At 49.7% G+C, this 16,586-nt stretch overlaps 1 protein-coding gene and 1 pseudogene across 2 annotated transcripts; both read left to right on the top strand.

Moving 5' to 3' along the window:
• Positions 1-358: 358 nt before the first annotated feature.
• LOC109434706 (thioredoxin pseudogene) lies at positions 359-928 on the top strand (annotated as a pseudogene).
• Positions 929-3,132: 2,204 nt separating this feature from the next.
• MARCHF2 (membrane associated ring-CH-type finger 2) lies at positions 3,133-15,890 on the top strand. 2 transcript variants are annotated; one of them, XM_019711957.3, is made up of 6 exons: positions 3,149-3,286; positions 5,577-5,668; positions 6,772-6,999; positions 11,856-12,051; positions 13,371-13,580; positions 15,314-15,890. In XM_019711957.3, the coding sequence occupies exons 3-6, from the start codon at positions 6,824-6,826 to the stop codon at positions 15,470-15,472; spliced, it is 741 nt and encodes a 246-aa protein (XP_019567516.1). In that variant the 5' UTR covers positions 3,149-3,286; positions 5,577-5,668; positions 6,772-6,823; the 3' UTR covers positions 15,473-15,890. The 2 variants fall into 2 exon arrangements, with proteins under 2 accessions (XP_019567515.1, XP_019567516.1); XM_019711956.3 differs by lacking the exon at positions 5,577-5,668 and having other exon boundaries at positions 3,133-3,286.
• The last annotated feature ends 696 nt before the right edge of the window (positions 15,891-16,586 follow it).

The following is a 16,586-nucleotide window of genomic DNA, read 5'->3' as shown; positions in this document are numbered from 1 at the left end:
GGCTCAGGTGGTTGGGGCTCCGTGCTCCTAATGCTGAAGGCTTCCAGTTCGATTCCCACATGGGCCAGTGGGCTCTCAATCACAAGGTTGCCGGTTAGACTCCCACCTGCAAGGGATGGTGGGCTCCGCCCCCTGCAACTAACAATGGCAACTGGACCTGGAGCTGAGTTGTGCCCTCCACAACTATGATTGAAAGGACAACAACTTGACTTGGAAAAAATCCTGGAAGTACACACTGTTCCCCAATAAAGTCCTGTTCCCCTTCCCCAATAAAAGAAAAAATCTGGGGAAAAAAAGAATATAACATGTGATACTGAGATGGATTCTGGAGCTTTAAAAGACTTTATTGAAACCATGAATGGGAGTTGGGAATTACATGGTAATACTAATTTCCTGATTTTGAACGTTGTACTGCGATTATGTGGAAGACTGTTTATCCTTAAGAAATATGTCCTGGAAGCTTAGTCCAGTGCTCTGCATCCACCTCCATCCATTCTTGTGGTCGCTCGTCAGACCTCAGCCTCCAAAACGGTGAAGCAGATCGAGAGCAAGTATGTTTTTGAGGAAGACTTGAACAGTGCAGAAGATGAACTCGTAGTAGTTGACTTCTCGGCCACGTGGTGTGGGCCTTGCAAAATGATCAAGCCTTTCTTTCATTTCCTGTCTGAAAAGCATTCCAATGTGGTGTTTCTTGAGGTAGATGAAGGTCACTGTCAAGCTGTTGCTTCAGAGTGTGAAGTCAAATGCATGCCAACCTTCCCATTGGTAGAAAATGGACAAAAGGTGTGTGAATTTTCTGGAGCTAATAAGGAACAACTTGAATCCACCATCAATGAATATGTTTTCTGAAAACATAACCAGCCATCAGTTCTTTAAGACTCGTAGTTTTGTTTTTTTTTTTACAAAAAGGAAAGATCAAGTAGAAAGATTATATTCAACTGCCACCTAATTATAAATGAGAATAAAATATTAATTCTACTGTTTTTAAAACTGGTGTCTTTGAATAGCTTTTCAAATAAATAAAAAGTGGCCATTAAAAACTATATATATACCCTGAAATATTAAGAGTTAATGAGACACCGTGTGTACCTGATACTCAAAGGATTCACAAATTTTAATAATTGGGGCATCTGGACAAAAGGTTTATGGGAGCTCTGTGCATTATTTCTGCAACTTTTATGTAACTTTGACATTATTTTAAGATAAAAAACCCAAGTGCACAAAGTTAAGCATTTGATGTGTTTTGATCTGCAATCATTATCTTTATTGGAAGCCAAATTATCCAATTTGTGACCAGTGGAAGCTTCTTTCACTTGGCCCCCACTGACACTACCTTACTAGGTGATGTCTTTGGTAACTCTCGTGCTTTCTGGTATATCAGGATGTGCCAGGTTCATCTTGTACATTTTCTGCACCAGATCCAGAGTCAGCCGTTCCCTCAAGGCTCTCTAGTTCTTTGGACTGGAAATGGTATTTAGAAATCACAGGCTTAAGGAGCTCTCATTGCAGCAAGGTTGGTCTTTGTTTCTGATATTTTCAATGAACAGAACTAGGAAATGTTTTCTTTTTAGAAAGATAAAATGTATCATGATACTCCCAATTCAAATTCAAGACTACAGGTTTTTTTTATAGTATCTTTTTTTTGGGGGGGCGGATTTTGGGGAACAGTGTGTTTTTCCAGGACCCATCAGTCGTCCTTCAATCTAGTCGTGGAGGGCACAGCTCAGCCCCAAGTACTGTCGCCATTTTCAATCTTAGCTGCAGGGGGCGCAGTCCACTATCCCATGTGGGAATTGAACCCTAAACTTTGTTAAGAGCTCACACTCTAACCAACCGAACCATCCAGCAGCCCCCAGGGTTTTTATTTAATGTAATCAATCATACATCTGTACCTCCTTCATTCCTGAAAATCCCAGTTCTCGACATCAGTGTAATTACTCCTCTGCTTTATCCCATACTGCATATGTAACAATACAGTAGTGGTGTGTACAAATTGCTGCATTTTAAAGTTACTAGGAGTTCATCTCTGCGTTGTTTTGTCACCAACTGGACATACAGGTTCATTTCACTTTTGTTTTTAGGGACATCTTTAAATTTTGTTTTATAATTATATAAAATATTTCCATGATTGTAAAGTCAAATATATAAAACAAGGTATATTTTTCAAAATCTAGCTTTTACCTTTGTCTCTTCCATCCTACTCCTTTTCTCTATAAGTAACCTTTTTAAAAATGTTATGATTTATCTTTACATTTAAAAAAATATATAAGCCAATATAACACAACAGAATTTAACTGAGGTAAATAAATTGATCTATATATTAAATAAAAGCAGAGGCAGGAGGGGAAAGGAGGATTAAGGCAATTCTCCTACTTCAGGCTTTTTGCATGTGCTTGAACTCTTTGCCTAGGATTTCGTGCCCTCCTTCTAGTTAACCTCGTCTCACATCTTGTCAGTTCAATTGATTCATCTTCAAGAACATATTTTTGGACTTTCTAAATTATTCCGTGATATGCTCCCCTCACTTGCTACAATTTATCACCTTTGTAATTAATAATTAGTAACGTAATTGGTTGTTTTATGTCTGTCTTACTCCCTAGATTGAGGTCCATGAAGGTAGCAATATTTCTTTTACTCAACATTGTGGTCCCCAGAGTCTAGTACAGCGCCTAGATCATAAGACCTTCTTATTGATGTTTACATTACATCTAGTGAATGAATCTATTGCATGAATGAATGATAAATAAATGAGGTTGGCTTTCGGCTCTTCCACTGCCTCCTAACCTCTCTAGGCTTCTGTTTCCCCTCTGTAAAATGTGGCCATATGGTGCCTCTCTCCCCCAAGATTGATGAGAAGAATAAAGGAGGTATGAACACTCAAATCTCTCTGACGGGTGTCAAATTCTGTAACGGTTTTATTAACAAGCACTGGTCGTCGGCAGATGGCGCCAGTAGCTTAGTGCCCAGTGCAGGATGGGGCGGAGCCAGGACTGGGGGCGGGGGCAGGGGCGGAGTCAGCAGCTGCGGCGCCGCAGGGCCTGTGCCGCCCAGGACGTCCCCGTCGCCTCCGGCCCCGCCTCCCAGGGCGGGACGTGCACGGCTATTGGCCAGTGTGGGCGAGAGGCGGTCGCCATTGGCCCTCGACTCCGTCTGCTCGGCGGGCGGTGTCCGGACGCAGGTGCCGGCAGGAGCGGAGCTAGGGGCGCTGACTGGACCGGCCGGGCCGGGACCGGGGCCGGGGCGAACGGAGGGGCCAGAGCGGCCTCCCGGCCCGGCCGCGGATCAGGTAGGCACGCGCGGTAGGGTGGTGCCGGGTACGCTGGTCCGCCGGCCGGTCCCTGGTTCGAGGCCCGAGCTTGGCCCCCGGGCGGGACGGCTGGGCTCGGACCCTTGGTTTCAACCTTCCCTGGGACGAGGGGATCGTAGTTCCAGTCTCGAGGGCGGCTGGAGGTATACGAGTCACGGTTTCCGCATCTGTGAAACCGGGTCATCCCAGCGCCAACCTAATGGGGCTGTTGGAAGGATTCTGGAGGTGGCGGGTGAGAAGAGTGTCAGACACACAGTAGGCGGTCAATAAGTGGTCAGTGTCCTTTCCCAACCTCCTTCTTAAAGGGACTCTGCCTGGAAAATAGTAAATATTGCAGTGAGCCAGGCACCGTGTAGAAAGGACTTGCTTAACAGAGTGCCTGGCTGTTGGTGGGTGCTCAAAACAGGTTAGTCAGAATTTATGTCATTAGCTCATTTAGTTCTCTAGGGACCATAATAGTTGCAAGTACTAGAAACCGAGGCTCAGAGAGGTCGAGTTTAGGCCCAGGGCCACACAGCAAATAAGAGCAGAGCTGGGATTAAAACCTGGCTTCCAATGCAAAGCCATGGAAGTACTGAAGGGCACACAGGAGCCCCTTTGGTGAGTGAAGAGGAATGAATGCATTTCACAGGCTCCACATTTATCCTTAAAAAAATAACAGTGAGCATTTATTGGGCACTAACTGTGTGCCAGGCACTGACTGCCTTGTGTCATCAAATCCTCCCAACAGCTCTGAAAGTGGATGACAGCAATTATATTTAATAAAAGGTAATATTTATTGACTTCTTAATATTTATGGAATTTTGAGCTGAGTATCATTATGACTCCCATTTTACAGATGCGAAAACCTAGGCCAGAGAATGAAGCAACTGGCCCAATATCACATTATGGGGAATTAGGGCCCTCAGACTTCTCTTCCGTTTCCTGCCTTCAGAAAAAGAAGGCTGAGCAGGTGTGGAAAAGTTGTGGTGCCCCAGTGCCCCCCAACAGGCCTAGACAAGGATGAGCTTCACTGGAGGAATTGAGCCTGGGAGCTCCTTCTCAGGAAGCCCCTCAGCAGACACAGTCAACTTATTTGACAGAGGAGGAGGATGAGGCCCAGAGAAGTAAAGTGACTCATCCCAGGACACACAGCATCAGTGATAGAGTAAGGACTTAAAAGAACCCAGGTCTTTTGGGTCCCAGACCCACTCACTGCACTAAGTTGAAATCCTAGCACTGTCCCTTCTTAGCTGTGTGACCTTGGGCAAGTAGCTGTCCCCTCTGATCCTCAGTCTCAAATGGGGCTTCATAGATATGTTGTGAAGACTCAGTGAAATCCATCTCCTGCGCACTGGGCCAAATTTGCCCTAGGCATTGGCTCCCTCTCCCATACCAGCAGCCTCAGAGCTGAGTCCAACCTACAGGCATCCTGTCCTTGTGTCCAGCCTCAAATTTGACCTCTTCACCTCTGCTGAGCCCAGGTCTCTGGTTTGCATGGACCTCTAGCCTCTAAATATCTTTGATTCCCACCATGGGCACTGGCAGACTAAGGGACCTTGTTCTTTACACAATTCTTAACATAATTCTTACACAGAGTAGGGACTGAGATATTAATGCAGCCACTCTGTGTCAGACACAAGGCCAGGTGCTGGGGACAGCGGAGAGCAAGTCCAACTCAGTTCCTTCTTCACAGAGCTCCCTGAAGCATGGAAGACTGACGTGGATACACAAGTAGATGAAGAAATAAGAGCATTTCGGAGCGGGGCACATTCTGTGAGGGCAATAATGTGGACACCAATAGCACTTTAGCTTGGGTGGTCAGGGAAGGCCTCTTTGGGGAGGGGACCTTTGAAGGGGACACTTGAAACAACTGTTTAGAGCTCAGTGAGCTTAGCACGGTGTCCAGTACGCATTAGGTCCTTAAGACAGAGTAACTGCTATTATTATTTTGGCCATTTTCAGGCCTTGCATTAGCAGATCTACCAGTGGGTTCCCCCCCCCCCCCATGATAGTAAAAGAAATGGCGGAACTTAATATATGGGAGCTGTGATGATTCTTAAAGCTCAATTACTTGCAGGAAAATTAAGGCTGATCCTTGGAGGGGCGTTCCCTTGGATAGGCCAGTGGCTTCCCTGCTGACCTGGGCCAGAAGTTCTGGTTATAGGCACTTGGGAGGGACAGCAGCATGCACAACATGCAGGCTGGCTGCTGCCCTGCGGACGTTATCTTGGTCAGCCATTCTTCCTCCTGGGCCTCCTGCTGATACGTGCTTATATGGCCTTGCCAGGGAGGCTCAGAAGGGCATGTTGGGCTAGGAACGCTTCTGGCCGAGCTGTTCAGAGGGCATTGATCCATTGGCAGACTGTCCTGGTGTAAAAGGTTAGTCAATAACTTATACTGCTTTCCCCCCACCTTTTTTCTTTTTTTTTATTAGTTCCAGGTGTATAAAACTATGTAATAGTTAGACATGTATCATTTATGTTCCTCACCCTCTTTCTCTGGGTCTCATATTTTGACTGGCAGGGGTTGGTTAAAGCTGACTGGGATGGTACCTCAGTGAGTATTTCTGGGGTCTCTGGATCATAGCTCCCGCAGAGAAAGGATGAAACAAGTTCGGGACAGAGATACTTAGCTCCTTTGCTGTGTTGGCTTCTAGGGGCATCTAGAGGGGTATATGTTACTTTCATGAAATTCTCAGAGGGAAACACGCACGTCTTGCTGGTTGGTTCTGGGGTGGCCAAGGAGGTTGCCCAGGGTTCCTTCTGGGAGGTCAGACCCTGAGGTGGAGGTGCCAAATCCTGCTCAAGTCACCCACGAAAGCTGACTTCAGATTGCTGCCTGGGGCTCCGGCTGTCACCCATGGCCTCTCCTCTGAGACAGAGGCATGACTTAGGACATTTGCCCTGGTGGGGACAGAGGTCACCAAGGTCCCCCCTAGCTGGGGCTGCTTCCTTGATGGCCTGAGGTGTCAAGGAGTTCAGAGCTGTACAAGAGGCTGTGAACCAGATGGGTGAAGGTGACTCACCATCCTCCTCTGTGGGGCCAAGTTGCCAGCTCAGTTCTCCCCGGCTCAGAAGCAGGCTCATCTGCTCTGAGCCTGGCCCTGGGAGTCTAGTCCGCGGAGAACCAGTCCCTATATGCTTCGTGGGCTTGGAGCGCCAAGCACAGAGGCTGCCACAGCAGGTGCTCAGTAACTGTTAGGTGCTGTTACCATGTCTGGAAAGGTGATTTCAGGGTGGCCTGCAAGCTTTAGGGCTGGACCAGGCTGCTTTTCTTTGGAGAGTTAGAGAGAATATAACGAAGTCCTTGCTGTGTACCAGGCCTGGGCTGAGTAGCGCATGTGGTCTTGTTGACTCTTCACGTCCCCTACAAGGCCCCAACCTACAGATTGGGCAACCAAGGCTGCAAAAGCTGGATTCAAACCCTGGTCTGTGCCCAGCTCACTAACCTTGACCTTCATCTTCCTGCTGGCCTCTCCCCAGGCTCCTGGGACCATGGGCCTCGGGCCCTGAAGACCAGGTGCTCCCTGTGGCCATGACGACGGGTGACTGCTGCCACCTCCCTGGCTCCCTGTGCGACTGCTCTGGCAGCCCTGCCTTCTCCAAGGTTGTGGAGGCCACAGGCCTCAGGCCACCCCAATATGTGGCACAGGTGACTTCAAGGGACGGCCGGCTTCTCTCAACCGTCATCCGGGCCTTGGACACGCCAAGGTGAGTGGTGGCCCAGTAGGTGTCTTTACTTTCACTCACTTCACTCTCTGGGCCCAGTGATTTCCTCTCAGTCTGGGGTCAGAAATCCAACCACCTGGACGGGCCTAATCAGTAATATTTGTGTGAAAACAGGCTCAGGGTGGGCAGGTCTGATTCTTTAGGAAAAGCCAGAAATTCCAGATTATTATGTGAAATCTGAAGATGAAGTGTTGGCAAATAGCTCATATTTTGGGGAGGTAGTATAAAGAAGTAGTTAGGAGTGCAGTGTGACTCACAGCGCCTGGACTCAAATCCTGAGGGGAAGCCTCTCTCCCTGTGTGACCTGGGACACCCTGCTTCATCCCCATATCTCTAAATTGGAGACACCTTCCTCAGGGGTTGTTCTGAGAGCACATTGCCGGGGTCCACAAGAGGGCTCGTAAGGGGGTTTGCCACCTCGTCTGCGTTTGATAAATGTGTTTAAACTTTGGTGCTGGCTTTCCAGACCCATCTGTGAGCTGGATCTGCCTGGTTCGCCAATTTGTCATCAGTTCCAAGGAAAATATTTTTCAGGAAACCCCACACAAATTTAAATCTTAACTCATTAAAATTTAAAATAGCCACCAGTTTTTCAAGTTTAATGTATTGTCATTATGTTTATTTTATATTGTTTAATTCACAAGCTTTTCCTCCCAATTTTTTATTGTGTTAAAATACACATAACATAACATTTACCATCATAACCATTTGAAGTGTACAATTTAGTGGTATTAAATGCATTCACAGTGTTGTGCAGCCATCATCATTGTCTATGCCCGTAACTCTTTTAATCTTGTAAATCTGAAACTCTGTCCCCATTAAAAAATAACTCCCTATTCTTCCCTCCCTCCAGTCCCTGGCACCACCATTTACTTCCTGTCTCTATGAATCTGACTCCTCTGGGGACCTCCTATGAGTGGAATCACACAGTATTTGTCCTTCTGTGTCTGGCTTATTTCACTGAGCATCATGCCTTCAGGTTCATCCACGTTGTAGCAGGTGTCAGAATGTCCTCCCTTTTTTCCAAGGCTGAATGCAATTCCATTGTGCGGATGGACCACAATTTGTTTATTCATTTGTCTATCCAGATGCCTGTGTTGTTTCCATGTTTTAGCTCTTTCTAATTTTTTTGTACTGTGGTAAAATATACATAACATAAAATGTACCATCTTAATCACTTTTAAGTGCAGCTCAGTGGCATTAAGTGCACTCACATTATTGAGCAGCCATCCCCACCGTCCATCTTTGGAACTCTTCTCAAACCAACACTGTGTCCCCATTAAGCACTCTTTCCCCTCCCCCGCCCGAGCTCCCGGCACCACCACCTACTTCCTGTCTCTATGAATCTGACTCCTGTGGGGACCTCGTATAAGGGAATCACACAGTATTTATCCTCCTGTGTCTGGCTCATTTCACTGAGCATCATGCCCTCAGGGTTCATCCATGAAGTAGCAGGTGTCAGAATTAATTCATAAGTTTTTCATTCAAACACAAAAAGTAGCAAATGGAAGCTTTGCAGGGCTTTGGAGGGACTCACTGCGCTCCCCCTCTGCCTTTGCCTGGCATCACTTCCTGCAGGAACCCTTGCCTGAGGCCACATGAGATGGCGAGTTTCCCTGCTGGGCTTCCTCCAGGGCGGTTTCTGTTGTTGTTTTTCCATGCTTTTATTTATTTTTTTATTGTACGTTTTTATATTGTCTTTTTTTCAAAAAAATTATTTTTAATTGTAGTTGACAACAGTATTATATTAGTTTCAAGTGTACAACATAATGATTTGACATTTATAAACCTTACCAGCGATCACCAGATCACCACGATAAGCCTAGTAACATAGTTACTACGTTATTATTGACTGTATTCTCTATGCTGTACACTACACCCCCATGATTTATTTTATAACTGGAAGTTTGGGCTTCTTAATCCCCTTCCCCTTTTCCATTCAGGGGATTGGTTTTTATGTCTGCATCGCCATCAGATCCCTTGAAGGCAGGAGCAGGTCTGTGCTGGTCAAGCCCAGGGACCATTGGTAGACCCAGGGGCCTCCTAGCTAGAGCTGCCTGGGCAAGAGGAGGGGGAAGAGGCTGACCAGAGCTGAGGTCTCCCTACATGGGATTCCTGAGGGGCACTGAGTGAGTTGGCCCCACCTTGCCCCACCCTCCCTCTTGACACATGAGGAAACTGAGGCCCAGAGAGAGGCAGACACCTGCCAAGATCATTGAGCAGAATTGAGTCTTAAATCCAGGGATCCTGCAAGGGTGGGGGAGGGGAAAGGGGAGAAGCTCATGGGTCCCACTAGCCTCTCCTGTAGCCCTCAGTGACCCAGGCAAGTGGCGGGGAACAGAGCAGCCCCTCTGCATTCAGGCTGGTGGCCAGGACAGCCACACCTTTGGAGACCACTGGGCCCTCCTGATCTGCCTCATGGCCTCTTTGCCAGTGGCTTCTCCCCTCTGCTTTTTCATGCAACTCAATCTCAACCTACCCAGGCTGAAGGCAGGGCAGATCAGCCCTTCCCAGCGAGAAAGCCGCTGTTTTTCCAAAGAGCTGTTATCATCCAGGGATGTGGCCTTCACTGCAGCCTCCTGGTCAGTCTCCCCAGAAGTAAAGGAGGATCTTCCCACCACTTCCCGCAGATGCAGAGGCCAAGAAAGCAGGTCACCACCCCCTGTAACAACTCCTAGCCAGCCTGTGCCCTCTGAGAGCAGCGGGGGTGGGGCTCCAAGATAAAATGCCCAGTGCTTTCATAATAATCCAACCTTCCATTTTGCTTTAAAGGAGACCCTGACTCCTGGGGTCCCATGGCAGAGATTAGGTGGGGCCAAAACCTGCAGAGTCCAAAGAGGAAGGCCCAGGAGGCATCTTCAGGGCCCAGGACAATCCACACAAGCTCAGGACTGTGGTCAGCATCTGGGACCCCTCTGGGCCCCGAGCCTTTGGCACTCTGCCCACCAGGCTGTGAGTGGGCCCAAGCCCTTCTGGAAGCTTCCTAGAGCAGTTCTGCATCCCCAGCCCCTCTGCGTAGCCTTCCCTACACTGTTCACGGCTTCTGTTTCCTTCTTTACTCACACTCTCCCTTCTCCTCTTACTCTTGGAGCATTCTTTGGGCACCCCCCTGGAGTCTGTGGATGTCTCCCCCATCCCTACCCCATTTCCTTCCCATCTGTCTTACATACATTATTTTCCTGCCAGAATTTCCTGAGTGAAACCCCACCATCTGTGGCATGCAGCATACGTAGCATGGTGGCCAAGGGTACATAGGCCCTGGAGCGAGATTTCCTGGGTTCAAATCCCAGCTTTGCCAATGATTAGCTGTGAGAGATTACATAACTGAGTTAACCCCTCTACAGCTCAGTTTCCCCATCTCTACAATGGGGGCATCTTCCTCCTAGGCTCCCTGTGAGAACAAGACAAACTAATCCAAGGTGATACACTTCAAACAGCGCTCAGTATATAATAAGTGCTCAATCATAGGTCTGTTTTTGGTTTGCCTTCTCTATGAACTTACTCCTTCAAAGTAGGGCTCCCCAGGAAAAACCCCGAACTGACATGGGTCTTCCTCAATGTTCTCGTCACTTCCACTTCCCGAACTTAGGTTCCGGAGCTGGGGTTCCTTTCCTGTGAACGTCATGTGTGTGTGTGTGTGTGTGTGTGTGTGTGTGTGTGGTGGGTGCGATCAGGGTATGGGGTTGAGAGTGCAGCTGCACATGCCCTTTGATCTTGTGGGAGAAAGCAGCAGCCTGTGCAGGACTGGCAACACAAAGCAGACACAAGGGGTCAGCTCAGCTCTTTGGTTTCAAAGCAGCCAGGCCCTGCCCCCCAACAGGAGCTGCTGAGAAAAGAATGGAAAACAGTTTCCAAGGGGAAACTGGTGTTTTCTGGAAAACTGCTCTCCTGTTCCGCCTCCGTGTGTTCTTGCAGTCCTGCTCTCTGGGCAGAAATGTCTGGAAAACAATGACTCATGGACTAGACAGCCCCTGGGCCCACCAAGGCCACGCCCCTGGCCTTCTGAGCTGCCCCAGGAAGGACCAGCAACCCCAGAGATCGTACTGGGGATGAGACTTCCCGAAGGGGCTCTCTGCGATGCTTGTTACATGTGTTTTCTGAGCCTCACAGGGCAGAGGAGCAGGGGAGCTCTTTTCCCTGGACACAGGTTTCTCAGGTAGCATGGCCTTCAGGTGTGGCTAGATCCAGTGTCTCTGATTGATATCCTTAAGAATCTGCCTTTCACTGTCTCTTGGCCCTGCTTTCCTCTGTTTTTGGCATCATTCACAGACTCCATGTGGAGACCAGGCTGCTGCCACCAGCTCCAGACTTACATTAGCCCTGCTGCCTGTGGTTCTAGAGTTTACAAAAAACAAACAAAAAAAATCAATTTCAGGAATTAACTCCCTGTGGCTCTGATTGCCTCACAGATGATCTGAGTTGGTCCCTGTGCTCAGCGGCATGTGGTCTTCCTGTTGGTCAGGCCTGAGGTCATGAGGGGTATCGTCAGTTCTTCCCTAGTCCTTGAAGACGAAGAGTTAAGAGTGGGGTGTTTGCCCAGGACATTCAGGGTGGTAGGAAAAATAGGAGTGGGCCCTGGGCAGATAGGTACAAAAGATGCTCACCCTGGGCCTAAAAAGGTGCTGTAGGAACCCTGGGAAGAGAGCATATCACTTCACCTGTGGGAGTCTAGGCTTCCCAAAGGAAAGGACATTTGGAACTGGGTGTGGAAGGATGACTAGGAGTTTGCCAAGTGGCAGCACAGGGGCAACGCTGAGCTTGCAATCCCGTGGGTAATGAAGCAGGCGTAGTAGGCAGGAAGCCTGATCGTTGCTCACATGTCTCATCTCTGTGTCTAGTGATGGTCCCTTCTGCCGGATCTGCCATGAGGGAGCGAATGGGGAGAGCTTGTTGTCTCCATGTGGCTGCACCGGCACACTGGGTGCCGTGCACAAGAGCTGTCTGGAGAGGTGGCTTTCCTCGTCCAACACCAGCTACTGCGAGCTGTGCCACACGGAGTTTGCAGTGGAGAAGCGGCCCCGGCCCCTCACAGAGGTACGCTTGGAGCCGGAGATTAGAGTGGGCAGAGGGGAGAAAGGCAGGCATGGGCCCGGAGGAGGGAACTCCCCTAGAGGATCTGTTGACTGGGGAAACAGCTTCAATATAGGGTGGACCTCTCTCCACCCCCACCCCCACCCTGGGTAGATTCCGCTGATGGGGTTGGGGAACCAGGCCTGAGTTCCAGACCTGACAGACCCTGTGCCCCTCCCTGATTTGGTCACTTTAGGTGACCCCTGAAGCTGAGACTTGAAGAATGAAAAGGAGCCAGCAATGCCAAGGACCCAGGGAAGGGCAGTCCTGGCAGCGGACATAGCAAGTGCAAAGGCCCTGAGGCCACAAAGAGCTAGGTGTTCTTGACAAAGCCCAAGTGGCTGGAGTGGAGCAAGTTAAAGCAGGAGGAAAGTGGCCTGGAAGGAGGCGGTAGCAGCCACACTGGGCTTTGTGGGCCATGCCCAGGAGTGCAATGGGCCAGAGTTGAGACAGAGCATTCCCAGGCCTGGCAGTTGCCTCCCTGCTCCCCAGAGCCCTGCTGGCAGCTTGGATGCCCGCTAGGCTCCTCCCTGCCCAGCTTGGCAGGGGTAGCCTGAGAGCTGCAGGCTGATGTCACTGAGCTGAGGTGTGGGCTCTTAGAGAACAGCAGGAGGGAGAGCTGACCCCTGCCGTCATCCCGCTTCTCCCTCATGCTCAGCACATGGGCTTCCTCCCCACTGCACTCTGTCCAGTTCACATATTCCCTACTCATGGCCTTTGCACCTGCTGGTTCTTGCTGCCTGGAATACCATCTTCCCCATTCTTCATGTGGCTCCTTCTGCTCATCCAGTTCTCCTCAATGTCACCTCCTCGGCAAGGCCTTCCCCTCCCTGACCACCTGCCCCAGTTCATACCTCATCCCACTAGCATGGGAGCTCCTGGAGGGCGGGGACCCTCTGTCCCGTTCATCAGAATTTCGTGAGGGAAACCCATTTCTCTTGCCCGTCATCTGTGGCAGGCAGTGTAGTACCAGCGGTCAAGGACACATAACCCCTGGGGCAAGACTTCCTGGCTTCCAGTCCTGGCTTTGTGGGCAACTAGCTGTGCGAGTTTGCACAAATGAGTCAGCCCCTCTGTGCCTCTCAGCTTCCCCATTTGTGAAATGGGGTAAAAATGCCCAGCAGGGCCTGGCTCATCGTAGGCACAAGAAGTATTTGAAGGAAGGAAAGGAGAGAGGGAGGCGCAGGCTCTGGAGGTCCCATATCCCATCCCTAGGTGGGGGCTAGCGGTGAGGGGGGCTTGTAGCCCCTCTCAGCAGCTCCGCCCTTCCCCCCACCCCGCAGTGGCTGAAGGACCCGGGGCCCAGGACAGAGAAGCGGACGCTATGCTGTGACATGGTGTGTTTCCTGTTCATCACGCCGTTGGCTGCCATCTCAGGCTGGCTGTGCCTGCGTGGGGCCCAGGACCACCTGCGGCTCCACAGCCGGCTGGAGGCTGTGGGCCTCATCGCTCTCACTATTGCCCTCTTCACCATCTACGTCCTTTGGACACTGGTGAGTGGCTGTCAGCTGGAGAACAGGTGTCTAGGAGTCTCCGGCTTGGAGCAGCCAGGCCAGGGGTTTGGTTAGTGACTTTGGGGGGGCTCCCTGTGCTTGTGGCCCTGGGTGGAAGCAATCCCCAGAGTCTCATGGAACTCCAGATTCCGAGCCTGAGCCAGGTGTGAGCCTTCCGCTTCAAGAAGACCAGGGCACCTGATCACCAGTGCTGGGTGCAGGCCCAGCATCCATGAGCTTCCCAAGACAGGACTGGGCTGGGGACAGAACGGGCAAGAGAGAGACTGAGAGCAAAATGCAGAGAGGAGGAATAGGAGAATGAGAGAGACCTGGAGAGAGGAAGATCAAGAGACTGAGAGAAAAAGTGACTGGGACAGAGAGAGTGGGACGGGGCTGGGGGGAGTTGTCCTGGGCCTCTGGCAGGCAGCAGAACCCTTGCTCAGAGAGCAAAGGCTCCCCCAAAGTCTCACCCCTCAGATGTAACCACTACTGTCCACCTGTGGGGGCATTCCCTCCTCAAAAATTATTTTTCATTGCATCCACCAGCATATTTTTTTAAAATCTGAATAGGATGAAACCAGAGGTACTGCTTTGCAATCTGCTTGTTTTCACTTTGTTAATGTCCTTTTTAAAAAAAGGCAGTCACCCAGCAGTCATTCGTCGTTTGGGTGTACCATATTGATTTAACTAATCCCTTTTGATAGGCTCCAGGATGCTTTCCAATATTGGTTTTCCTTTCTTTCTTTCCTTTCCTTTTTTTTTTTTTTGCCGTTATGAACAGTGCTTGTGCACCACCCATGTTCAACTGTTTCTTGGAATTTGCTTGGTAAAAGAGTATGAACCATTGACATTTATTTAAAAATAATTTTGATAAACTTTGTTAGAACAGTGTAAGGTTCACAGCATATTCTCCCCACACCCAGGCACAGCCTCCCCCGCGGTCAACATGGCACCAGAGTGATACATTTCTTACAGTCAATGAACCTCCATTGACACATATGTCATCATCACCCAAAGTCCGTAGATTATATTAGGGGTCACTCTTGATGTTGGACGTGCTATGGGTTCGGACAAATGTATCATGACATGTACCTACCATTAAAGTAGCACACAGAATAATTTCACTGGCCTAAAAAGCCCCTGTGCCCCACCTATTCATCCGTCTCTCCCCCAGCCCCTGGCAGCCACTGATGCTTCTACTGTCTCCACAGTTTTGCCTTTTCCAGAATGTCATAGAGTTGGAATCACACAGTTTGTAGTCTTTTCAGATTGACTTGTTTTACTTAGTAACATGCATTTAAGGTTCTTCCATATCTTTTTATGGAGTGGTAGCTCATTTCTTTTTAGCACTGAATAATATTCCATTGTCTGTATGTCCTAAGTTTATTTATTCACCTACTAAAGGACATCTTGGTGACTTCTGAGTTTTGGTGATTATATGATCTATTGACATTTAATCCCTTCCAGGAGACTATACTATTTCACTCTCACCCTCTGAGAGATCCCCTCACCTTTGCAGGGCTGTGAACACTGGTGGGAATATTCCCAGGAGAGTGAATGGGTGTGTGTGTGCACAGTCTATATGAAAAATGCCTGGCGGCTGACTCTGCTTCTGGAAGCAAGAGCCCCGGCCCTGGTGTGGCCCAAGTCCAGAGGCTCAGGGGCCCAGTTCTCTTCCCTTGGGGGTTGAGGCCTGCCGGCTGGCCTTCCACCCATCCCTGCACTGCCCGCAGGTCTCCTTCCGCTACCATTGCCAGCTGTACACTGAGTGGAGGAGGACCAACCAGAAAGTGCGCCTGAAGATCCGGGACGCGGATGGCACTGAGGCTACCCAGCACTCCCCACTGGCTGCCGGACTCCTGAAGAAGGTGGCAGAGGAGACACCTGTGTGAAGACCCGGCTGGCGATGCCCTGGTGTTCAGAAGGACGGGAACTGCCCGACCCTTCCTGCACGGCCAGAACGCTTCTTAGGCCAAGAGATGCCAAGTGGAGCTGATTCTGTGATGCTGTGTGAAGGTGTTTTCAGATTGTTTTGCACACTATTGTACAGGAGGAGGACAGATGGATGTGGTCCTGAGCTTCAGACGGAGCAGGCACTCTGATCTCATCTGAGGTCCACTCGGCCCCTTGCGGGCCCGCAACCGTAGCCATAGGCTAGTCGAGGGCGCCCATGGGGCGGGGGTCCCGCAAGCTTCTTGCGCTTCTCTGCACCTGGCAGGCTCGCATTCCTGGCACCCTCGACTTTATAAAGTTGCACCGCGTTTCACAAACCCACCCTGAATGAATAAAAGGAGCTCTTGCTGGATAAAATGGACTTGTCAATTACATTTTGGAACCGAGGCCTCAAAGTGAGGGACCTGGGACCAAGGGGAGTCAGGGACCACACAGGTTTAAAAAATGCAGTAGGCTGGTTTGAGGGATCTATCGTGAAACAGCAGAGAAGCCAAGCCTGAGTTTTCAAGTGAAGAGCAGGTAGCAAAGTTATCTAATAAATGATTTCAAATATACATAGGAAGAACAGTTGCCATTTACTTTGCATCTACTATGGGTCAGATGCCGTGCTGGGCCCTTGACACTTATTAATAACTGATGTCCACACTTACTAAGGGTCTCCCGGGATGGGGCTCAGCTTGGAGCCTTCACAGGCTTCGTCCGACTCTCACCACCATCCTTGGTGGGAGGAATGGCTGTGACCTCCACTTTGCAGATGAGAAGACTGAGGCCCAGAGTTGGGAAGCCTCTGTCTAAGGTCCCACAGCTCTAAGAAGTGGAGTTGGGACAGATCACAGGTCTGCGTGGCCCTAGTGCTGAGCTTTGTGCTTCCCCTTCTAGGAGGACTCAGGAAAGAAGGTGAATGGTCATGCTAATAACAGCAGCCACTTTTTGAGCATTTTCTGAGTCTTTGACGTTTGGGAGCTCTCTGCATCGGGCCACATTTAATACTCAGAGCAGCTCTGACAACTGGGTTCTGGGGTTCCCTTATTAATCCCTTTAGCAGATGAGCAA

Source organism: Rhinolophus sinicus, chromosome 15, assembly GCF_057876585.1.
Source record: "Rhinolophus sinicus isolate RSI-liver-muscle chromosome 15, RSI-T2T, whole genome shotgun sequence".
In the NCBI taxonomy this organism is placed as follows: Eukaryota; Metazoa; Chordata; class Mammalia; order Chiroptera; family Rhinolophidae; genus Rhinolophus; species Rhinolophus sinicus.
The sequence above is the reverse complement of the archived record's forward strand: the minus strand, read 5'-3'. Positions and strand labels throughout refer to the sequence as shown.

Bases quoted from the DNA above. Each gene is read 5' to 3' on its own strand.
- MARCHF2 (XM_019711956.3), top strand. From the start codon at position 6,824: ATGACGACGGGTGACTGCTGCCACCTCCCTGGCTCCCTGTGCGACTGC. The intron at 7,000-11,855 runs GTGAGTGGTGGC...CTCTGTGTCTAG, and splicing joins CGGGCCTTGGACACGCCAAG to TGATGGTCCCTTCTGCCGGA. The intron at 12,052-13,370 runs GTACGCTTGGAG...CCCACCCCGCAG, and splicing joins GGCCCCGGCCCCTCACAGAG to TGGCTGAAGGACCCGGGGCC.